At 53.8% G+C, this 10,000-nt stretch overlaps 1 protein-coding gene across 1 annotated transcript in view; it reads right to left on the bottom strand.

Annotated features, from left to right (window-relative positions):
- Positions 1–9,777, bottom strand: part of PTSG_10873 (TK protein kinase) — a 9,853-nt gene extending 76 nt beyond the window's left edge. Inside the window, exons 1-29 of the mRNA XM_004988200.1 lie at positions 9,138–9,777; positions 8,605–8,710; positions 8,349–8,407; positions 8,058–8,126; positions 7,762–7,842; positions 7,476–7,590; positions 7,087–7,201; positions 6,813–6,909; positions 6,471–6,565; positions 6,124–6,218; positions 5,841–5,894; positions 5,557–5,657; positions 5,297–5,374; positions 4,915–4,992; positions 4,710–4,765; positions 4,376–4,522; positions 4,072–4,129; positions 3,845–3,928; positions 3,539–3,643; positions 3,194–3,342; positions 2,841–3,031; positions 2,568–2,660; positions 2,203–2,322; positions 1,959–2,036; positions 1,256–1,746; positions 1,056–1,134; positions 810–890; positions 478–673; positions 1–267 (exon numbers count right to left, since the gene is read on the bottom strand). The exon at positions 1–267 is cut by the window's left edge and continues 76 nt beyond it. Coding sequence (XP_004988257.1) covers positions 135–267; positions 478–673; positions 810–890; positions 1,056–1,134; positions 1,256–1,746; positions 1,959–2,036; positions 2,203–2,322; positions 2,568–2,660; positions 2,841–3,031; positions 3,194–3,342; positions 3,539–3,643; positions 3,845–3,928; positions 4,072–4,129; positions 4,376–4,522; positions 4,710–4,765; positions 4,915–4,992; positions 5,297–5,374; positions 5,557–5,657; positions 5,841–5,894; positions 6,124–6,218; positions 6,471–6,565; positions 6,813–6,909; positions 7,087–7,201; positions 7,476–7,590; positions 7,762–7,842; positions 8,058–8,126; positions 8,349–8,407; positions 8,605–8,710; positions 9,138–9,749 — 3,816 coding nt within the window. The 5' untranslated portion in view covers positions 9,750–9,777 and the 3' untranslated portion in view covers positions 1–134. The remainder of the gene's footprint in view (positions 268–477; positions 674–809; positions 891–1,055; positions 1,135–1,255; positions 1,747–1,958; positions 2,037–2,202; positions 2,323–2,567; positions 2,661–2,840; positions 3,032–3,193; positions 3,343–3,538; positions 3,644–3,844; positions 3,929–4,071; positions 4,130–4,375; positions 4,523–4,709; positions 4,766–4,914; positions 4,993–5,296; positions 5,375–5,556; positions 5,658–5,840; positions 5,895–6,123; positions 6,219–6,470; positions 6,566–6,812; positions 6,910–7,086; positions 7,202–7,475; positions 7,591–7,761; positions 7,843–8,057; positions 8,127–8,348; positions 8,408–8,604; positions 8,711–9,137) is intronic.
- Between the last annotated feature and the right edge of the window lie 223 nt (positions 9,778–10,000).

The following is a 10,000-nucleotide window of genomic DNA, read 5'->3' as shown; positions in this document are numbered from 1 at the left end:
AAACAAACAAAGACACAGGGAACGCGAATCGCTGATCAAACAAGAAACGTCAGGCAGGGCACAGAGCCACGGAAATGTAACTGGCAACTACAATGAATGATAGAAGATTGCGAGAAACGAAGGAGGGCTGGTATTCAAGCATGGTTGCCGTGGTAGGCTCTGTTGGTGTGGGCGACAGGTCGGCGACAAGCCATGTTGGCCTGCATCGCCCTCAGCTCCTCCAACGCCTGCTGGGAGCCCGGTGAGCCGCACATGACGAAATCAACCCTAAAACAAGTGCATATGTTGTATGAGTGAGTGAGTGAGTGGAGTATGTGAGTGGAGTGTGTGTGAGTGAGAGAGACAGTGTGTGTGTGTGTGTGAGTGAGAGAGACAGTGTGTGTGTGTGTGTGTGTGTGTGTGTGAGTGAGGTACGAGTGCGTGAGGGTTTGTTAGGTGGAGCAAGCCACATTATCGAATGCATGTGAAGTAACACACTTTGGAGGGGGCGCTGGGCCTTGCCTTTGGAGCCTTTTCCGCTGCATGGGCGGCATAGGGTGGCTGTGATGTTGGTGTTGATTCTTCTTCTTCTTCTTCTTCAGCGCGTTGTCTTGTGACATGTGGTGCAGCGAGTTTTCGTCGTGCTCGTCGCTGTCAATGCTGTCGACCTCTGTGCAGTCCAGCATTTCCCCACCTGTGTGTGTGTGTGTGTGTGTGTGTGTGTGTGTGTGTGTGTGTGTGTGTGTGTGTGTGTGTGTGTGTGTGTGATTAAGCGTAAGGGAGCGACGGGACAAGATATGTGGGGTGTGAAGCAGATGGTTATGACTGACCAAGGTCTTGGAGTTGGTCGTCGAAGTCGTCAAATGTCGATGCGTCGCGCCCATCACGCAAGTGGCGGGCGCTCGAGTCAGCTGAATAAAACGAATGAGAAGTGTGTGTGTGTGTGTGTGTGTGTGTGTGTGTGTGTGTGTGTGTGTGTAGAACATGTCTGATGAATGGAGGGATGGACGCAACAGCAGTCGCACGGCACACAACACTTGTTCACCGCCTCTCCCACACCACGCCCAAACACACACCGTCAAAGATGCTCATGTTTTCGCTGCCAACAAGGCTGTCGTCCTTCTTGAAATTCTCCGGGCTCACCACTTCATACGCCTGCATTACCACCAAGACAGGAGACGCGTGACAAGTCAGTCAAACATATGCACACCAAGAAACCAGCTCAATGTGCACACACACTCACACCCTCAAAAACAAAACACACAAAACACAGCACCTTTGTGCGTGCGGCGGCATGTTGCTGCTGGCGGGCTCGCTGCAGGTGCTTCTGCCATTGAACTGTTGTTGCGTTTGTGTACATGGGGGAAGCACTACGCAGCACGCGGCTGCTGTTGGCCATGGTTGCACGTGCCTCCATCACGCTCTCGTCGTCAAACCGTGCGCCGTTGCCAACATCATCCCTGGTGGTGTCGTTGTTGCTGCTGCTCGTCGTGTCGTTGCGAGCGTAGTAGTAGTCCGCATCATCCACCAGGCTCTCGTTCTCGTGCATGGCTGTCAGGTACTTGCGGTGTGCGTGCGTGTGCATGTGTCGCTGCGCGGTGCCTGGCGTCGGCTCCTGTGACGCCGTCGTAAACGGCTGCGGCGTGTACACCACGCTGGCAATGTTGCGCCGATGGTGTGACGATGACGATGACGACGTGGGTTGCGGCGTCCCGTTGGCAACAGCATACACCGGCTCCTCAGTACTCGCCGACCGTTGAGCGATGGCTGATGTGGCACAGCAGAATAAGCAGAGATGGAGGGAGGGGGGAGCGGTGTCAGTGAGGCGGACGAGGGACAGTGGCAACGCGCAACAAGCACAATGTGTGTGTGTGTGTGTGTGTGTGTGTGTGTGTGTGTGTGTGTGTGTGTGTGTGTGTGTGTGTGTGCGTGCGTGCGTGCGTGTGAATGGGTTCAATGGGGCTAACATCAAGGCGCACCATATGAAGGGAACTTGCGGGCGTGGAGGAGGGATTCGTCGGCAGGCTTTGGAATCAAGTCCGCTTTGGGCACGCGTTCTAAACGCAATTCATCAGTCACACAACCAGGGGAAGAATCAGCGACGGAGAGAAGATGCAAGGTTGCCATCACCGCGCTAAAGCAGGCCACGTGTAACAAACCACCATCTTCCATACACACACACACACACAAAAGTGCACCACATCTGCTGTCGAATACGCCAACCTCCAATGTGCGTGCTGGTGCGGGCAAGTTGCGGGGGCATTGGTGGTGTTCGCCGCGGCTTCTCCGTCAGTACCATCCGTCCAACGCGCGGTGACGCCTTGATGTCCGCAACAGCGGGCTCTGGAATGTCGGAGGAAATTGCACGGTGATAGCGTGTACCCACATGTGAGCGCGAGTGCGAGGGGAGAGACATGTGAGCGCGAGTGCGAGGGGGGGGGAATGGATGGCGGGTCAAAGGCAAAAGGTACAAACCAGCGGCGACACCATATGAGCATCCACACCACCATACCAAACGATCCCATCGCCACCACCACCACCACCACCACTATCGCTTCTCTTGCAAACGAAGAAAACCATTTTCGCACCGGAGAAACTTGAGCTGATGGAGGCGTCGCCACGAATCGGGCTGAGGTTCGGCGTGTAGTTTGGCGTGTAGCTTGCGTTCTCGTGAAGGTCGGCTGGACGTGGGGATACATGTGGTTGACGTGTGAGTAAGCATGGAAGAGGTTCTGTGTTGATTGGTCAGCTATGCTGTGCGATGTTCACTTGAAAATTTTCAAACTCACATGTGCATGGATGCGTGGACACCACACCCACACACCCACACACCCACACACAACACGCACAGCAGCGATTACCAGCGAGGCTGTAGTGGTTTTCGGGGTCACCGTTGCCAGTGGTGTTGCAGACAGAGTACGGGCGACTGCTGGAGGGCGAGCCACGATGGTAAGCGTGGCTAAATGTTTCGTCCATGGTGGCATCCGGCGCCAGCACAGGCGCAGTGCCACGCCCCCGCATGGCGCCATACAGAAACGAGAAGCGGCTGGTCCTGCAGGCCCGCGTGATTGCGTGTGGACGATTGGACGAGAAGGTGAGAAGGAATAAGTGTGACAAATCACAGCGGTTGTTGTGAGTTCCCTCGAACGCAATGACACACAAGCGATGACCACAGCCGACATTGTCGCACACACGCACACAAAAGAACACACACCTTGCCATGGTGGCGCTGGTTGTGGATGCCTGGGCTGGACGAGCGCGTCGCGTTGTGCGGGCGCTCCTGCCGCCCATGACCGCACGGAAAATGGACAGAACGGAGCGGTTGATGCTTGTGTCAGACATGTCCATGTCGACCGTCTCGTCCTGCGGCGAAGAAAGGTGAAGAGAAGGGGTGGCAGTGTGTGGAAGAGAGTCAGAGAGGGAGGGAGTCAGAGAGTGAGAGAGAGAGAGAGAAAGAAACCTTGTACGTGTGTCGAGACAATCACACACACGGACACACAGAGAAACATACGCACGCACGTACACACACACACACGTGCAGTGTGCGTGGTTGGCTCACCTCAACGCCAGAGACGTCAATGTATTGACCCTGGTAGAAATCTGACGGGACTTCAAAGTCTTTGGCGCCAAAATCGCCGTTGAACACGAGCGCTGTCAGCACATCCTGCAACACGGGGGTTGAACAGAAAGTGCACAAACAACAAAGGTGAGAACTGTTTGAGGACACTTGCGAAAATAACAGGGGGCATGTTTGCGGGGAAGAAGGGACAAGGTGCCCACAAGCAGGGCAACACAATGTGATACCAAACGCAACTGTCTATCGCCAGTCCCGTTTTTGCCCAAACATGCAGCACCATGTGCGTACCACAAGCTCGTTGAAGCTTGGGCGGAGGTGGTCATCCGGGTGCCAGCAGTCGCGCATCATGTCGTAGATGCGCTTCGGACAGTCCTGTACGCGCGTGTTTGTATGCGTGCGTGCGTAAGTTCAAAACACGTGCATATGTGCTGGGGACGGGCGGACAAGGGCATGTGTGTGTGTGTGTTTGTGTGTGTGTGTGTGTATGTGTGTGTTTGTGTGTGTGGCTATCTCACCGAGGGCGGTGCCATGCGCTCGCGACGGTTGAGGCGCTCAACAAAGTTGTGGGCGTTCCTGAAAAGGACAAAACACAAGAAGTGAACAAGACGACGAAATAAATGCGTTGGCGAGGAACAGAACGCATGAACATTTGCATTACACTTTCAGTGCAGAGAACAAGAACGAAAACCGTGGCACACGCACACACACACACACACACACACACACACACACACACACACACACCACACGTATAACATATCACCAGCACAAGCTTCTCTTCAGCAAACAAACGTGTTGTCCCCCTTGTCTGCCGCTCACCATCCGTCTGTGGTGTATGGGTCGCGGCCTTTGCTCCAGATTTCGTGAAGGACAACACCGTATGACCACACGTCACTGCGCAGGCGATACTTGTGCTCGTTTAGCACTTCCGGCGCCTGCCATCGCGACAGGAACACCTGGCTCGAACTGAGGGCATGATGGTGAAGGCAGCGGTTGTGGGTGGAGAAAGACAGTGTGAGAGTGTGTGAGCGCGTGAGTGCGTATATGTGTGTGAGTGTATGGAACCGAATATGTCAGGATCAAACATGTCCAAAAGCAACGCAGAACGTTGTCACCACCACGACAACACGACAACACAACACATGTGACTCACATTTCGTATTCGTCGCAGCCACGGTGCAGACGCCTCGCAAAACCAAACTCGCCAATCTGAACACAACAGCATGAAGGGTTGTATCGTCAACACAAGCACCAACTCGTCGCGTTATTCCCAACAACAATACAACACATGTGTTCCAAATCCAGCATATGTAATCCCAAAGGCAAGCACTCGCACATGTGTACACATACACACACACCTTGCAGGTCCAGTCCTCGCTGATGGCGACGTGTGCAGCGATGAGAGCCCGGTGGATGCAGTTGTACGACGCAAGGAACTAAAGAATGGTGGCAAGCGGTTGTTGTTGTTGTTGTTGTTGTTGTTGTTGTTGTTGTTGTTGTTGTTGTTGTTGTTGTTTGTTTGTTTGTTTGTTTGTTTGTTTGTTTGTTTGTTTGTTTGTTGTTGTTGTTGGTGGTGGTGACACCAGAATATGAGAAGGACACCAGCAGTGCATCCTACATGGGCGACCAATGCCGAGACAGCGCACCCACGCATACACACTTGAACCTCAATGTGACGCAAGAACAAAGACGCCCACATGTACACACGCTCATGATCATCACAAGGTGTTAACATCTCACCTGCATCCCCTTTGCAATATCGAGTGCAAATTCCGCCTTTTGCTTATCGCCCAGCTCACGCATCTCCGGATTGTGGGCCTGATGCCACACAAGAGAGAACACGCGAACACGTGAGGGCGAGCAAAGGGTGACACACATGATAAAATACAAAGAGCGTATGTGGGTGCATGCATTCGCATCTCTGAAGAAAGCAGTTTGTCTTTCATAACGCACAGCAGTACATCGCACTCTGACACACACACACGCACACACGCACGCACGTGGTTTCTGAGAAAGTTCTTGAGGCGCCCGCGAAACGGCAATTCTGTGACGATGCACCACGCCTGGCCGGCAACAGACACACCGAAAATGCGAAGAATGTCTGGTTGCAGTCGCAATGTCAGTGGGTGGGTGAGTAAGTGAGTAAGTGAGTGAGTGTGAGGTGTGAGAGGGGAGAAGGTATGTGGGTCAGACGATGCGTGAGGACGTGAGGTCATGTGCGATTGCGACATGGGCACTAACACGGCACAGCACGTACAACTGCATGCAAAGACAATGAACGCACTCTTGTGTCGGAGGTTGTGCAAGAGGTGTGCTTCCACCATAAAGCTGCGGCGAGCTGCTCAGGTCAAATCAGCAGTTGGGCACGTGCGTTGTGTGTGCGTGCGTGCGTGCGTGCGTTGTGTGTGTGTGTGTGTGTGTGTGTGTGTGTGTGTGTGTATTGTGTTTGTGTGTTCGAGAAGGCGGTGAGCGTCCGTGACTTTCGACGACGGCTTTCAACGATTCGAAGAAGAGCAGCAGCAAGTGTCAGTGACATGTGCACAATTGAATGCAGCAGCTGCGATCACCTTCGTCGTTGGCACTGCTGCTGAGGATCTTCGCCTCTGCTGGGATTGCAGTTCCATTGCGGACGTAATTCGCCATTTGAATACGCGCAATGTCTCTGATAGTGGTGGGGATGATGATGATGATGATGATGATGATGATGATGATGATGATGATGATGATGATGATGATGATGATGATGATGATGTTGTTGTTGTTGTTGTTGTTAATGTCGGTGAAACATGTGAGTTGTCACAATCAGGCGCCGACACAAGGAATGCGTGCATATCATTGCGTGCAGGGAAGGGAGTAAAGAAAGAGCGTGTGCGAGTCATTGGGTGATGCCACAATACAGCCGGAGCGAGCGCACCCCCGGGCGACGACGTGGTCACAGAGTTTGACGTTTTTGGGATCGATCATCTCGGGTTTCTCCACTTCAAATCCAAGCGGGCCCGGACAAATCTCCTGTTGACACACACACACACACACACACACACACACACACACACACACACACACACACACAGGCAGATATGTGCAAAGTTAGCAGGTCGGTGGTCATGCAAAACTGGTGATGGAGGAAGCAATGACGTGCGCGAGCCATGCCTGTCCCCTCTTCCCCTTGCAGCACGAACACTAACACCACGACAACCACCTCCATCATCATAACCGCCACCATCACCACCATTGTCCACAATCGAAGCCAACGCACCTTTGTCCACTCGCGAACTTGCTCGTCGTTGAGCGGGTTGTTGCACTCGTCCAGAATGCGACAAATCACATCCCGCTCCTGTTTCCGCCGCCGCCGCCTGACACGCGGTGCAAAGGCACGTCGTGCAATATGATACAAAGTGGTACGCGGTGAATGCGTGCGGGTGGTAAGGACATGTGTGGTCGAGACATGGGCCTGTATGAAACTCACAACACATGACACACATCGAGTGCACCGCCATGTTTCGACTGAGCGCGTGCGGTTGTGTGCTCACCTGCGGACTGCAACCGCTGCCAGCAGAATGACAGCGACAATGACGAGAAATCCGCCAACGGCGCCGCCAATGATGATGTACGTGTTCGTGTCATCGCTGTTGTTGTTGTTCCGGCCTGCCATGAGTAGCCATGTGTGTGCAAATCGTTTGCGAGCAGGGATGAAATATGAGGATGTAAGAAGAGGTGTGATGTTTGTTTGTGTGTGTGTGTGTGTGTGTGTGTGTGTGTGTGTTTGTATGCGTGTGTATGTGTGTGTGGATGTGTTTTAGACGGGCGCGACTCAAGGCGACAACAGAAAAAGTTGAGGAAATGCACAAGCAACAACATTCGCCAAGAAGCACGCCCCAAATAAAAAGCAACATGCGCCCTTCACTCGTGCTGAACGTACTTGCTGGCGCTGTGGTGGTCCGCGTGTTCGCTGTTGTCTGCGTGTGTGTTGCGCTGAACACAAGTGGCGACTCGCTCACGACCGTTCGCACATCATCGCCCATGAAGATGACAACCTGTCATCAACGGTGGCATTGATGGGTGCTTGATGCGTGAGGGGGCGAATCACGTCTGCTGTGCGGGCGTGTGGTAGTGAGCTGTGCTATGATTACGACGGTGTTTGGAGAAATCGTAGGTGGAGTTCTGAACCAGAACACCAGCTTACGCCATGGTGCACATGTGCTCACCGTGAACGTGTATGTGCCGGCCGACGGCGGCGCGAATGTGATTGTGTTTGCGTCTGTTGTGTTGATGGCATTTCCATTGGCCTACAGCAACAACAAGACGCGTGCAGCGTTGCAAATTGATGGCATAGAGCACGTGAGTGATGGGATGGAAGTGAGAACATATTGCACTTGAATCGCTACTGCAAAAACGCACAACACGGGAGGTCGCAAACACGTCATGAGCCACCACGACAGCAACACGATAGCATGAACGCACGCTCACAAGTCGCCCGCTCTCGAATGCACGTCTTGCGTACCGTCCACGTGTATGTGTCACCGCCACCCGGAGCCGTGAGGACGACAAGACCACCGGATTGCACGTCCGCCTGTGTGTGTGTGTGTGTGTGTGTGTGTGTGTGTGTGTGTGTGTGTGTGTGTGTGTGTGTGTGTGTGTGTGTGTGTGTGTGTGTGTGTGTGTGCAAAGATGGAAACGCGGCTGTGATTACAATCAAAACAACGGAGGCAAGACGCGCAAGCTGCACTTCGCAGTGCCAGCAGAAGCCGCAATTGTAACACAATTGAAACACAATTGTAACCCGCGACTTAACCTGGACTGTTGCTCCGTCGTCTGTGACGTTGAGACGAATCGGCTTCGAGACGGTCGTCCCTGCAGATGGCGGCGCGCGATGATGAGGGGAGAAAATGAAGAGAGCAATTGCAACAACAGAAAACAGTGACAGCGACAACAACGATAACAGCACGAAGGCGACACAACAACACATTTGCATGTTCACGCCCACTACCAATCATTCACGCTATCACCGCCCCTCAACCCCTGTCTCTTGCGTCCGTGGCCTCACGCACCTGCCACGTTCTTGATCTGGACTGTGTAGTCGCCGGCGTCATTTGGTGTCGCTGCAGAAATGATCAGCGAGGGCGAATTGGCGCCAACGAGCACCGTCGAGGCGTGCTGGCCATTGGGGGAGGAGGGACACGACATGATGATGATGATGATGATGATGATGATGATGATGATGATGATGATGATGATGATGATGATGATGATGATGATGATGATGATGATGATGATGATGATGATGATGATGATGACAGTGGTGGTGGGTAGAGGAGCAATGGTGAGCTGGCGCAAGGACTGTGTGGCTGTTGTCCATGAAGAAAGCAAGTACGGATGCATTAAAGACGATGACGACAACGACAACGATGATGGCAGTGGCGCTTGTTGTGCCGCAATTACAACCAATGAGCAGCAAAAGCCCAACACGCCACAATGCGCCGAACACCGAACCACACCACAAACAAGCGGCCAAACACGACCAGAACACACGCCTGTCGCGGCTACACAAAATCAGTGGGCAGTCAGCATGGCAAAGACGGACCAGCCATTGGTAGGTGAGGGGCGCCGGATCCTTGCTCACTGCGTCGACAAAGAGAGCAACGCGTGTGCCGACGAGCACGTGCCGTGACGGGGACATGTGCACAACACGCGGCGGTGTGATGACCACCAGCGAGTACAGTGGGGTGCGCACGGTGGCAAGGTGGTTTGACAGCGTGGCGAAGTACATGCCCTCATCAGCAGCAGCCACGGAGGCAAACGAGAGCGTGAGTGTGGAGGCCACGGCTGTTGTAGTCATGTTGGTGATGCTACCATCGCCACCATCGCTGCTGATGCGGTACCACGTGACGGTGGGGAAGGGGATGCCGGCGACGGTGGGTGTCCAGCTCACGTGATCGCCGAGAACAGCCGTAGTGTTGCGCACACCGGTGGCCGTCAGTTCCGGGGCAGCGTTGACGCGAACGACAGCGTTTTCGCTCTCTTTGCAGTCGAGTGCATTGCATATCTGCACGGAATACATGCCGCCATCGCGTGCGGCGCTGACGTTGGCGATGATGAGCGTGGGGGCGGTGGCGCCAGCCAGCAGCGTGTTGCCGCGGTACCACTGGTATGTCGGCTGTGGATACGCATCCGCCACCACAGACATGTTCAGCATCGACCCGGGATCAACAGCAACCAGCCGACTAATGTATGTGTGTGTGTGAAGGAGAAGAGGGGGGCGGCGATGATGAGGAGTGAATTCCATCGCACAAGTGTGTGTGTGTGTGTGTGTGTGTGTGTGTGTGTGTGTGTGTGTGTGTGTGTGTGCGTGCGTGTGTGTGTTTGTGTTTGTGTGTGTGTGTGTGTGTGTGTGTGTGTGTGTTTGTGTTTGTGTTTTGTGTGTGTGTGTGTGTGTGTGTGTTGTTA

This window comes from Salpingoeca rosetta (assembly GCF_000188695.1).
Source record: "Salpingoeca rosetta unplaced genomic scaffold supercont1.37, whole genome shotgun sequence".
NCBI classification, from domain to species: domain Eukaryota; class Choanoflagellata; order Craspedida; family Salpingoecidae; genus Salpingoeca; species Salpingoeca rosetta.
Note: the sequence above shows the minus strand (reverse complement) of the source record. Positions and strands in the feature narration are given on the sequence as shown.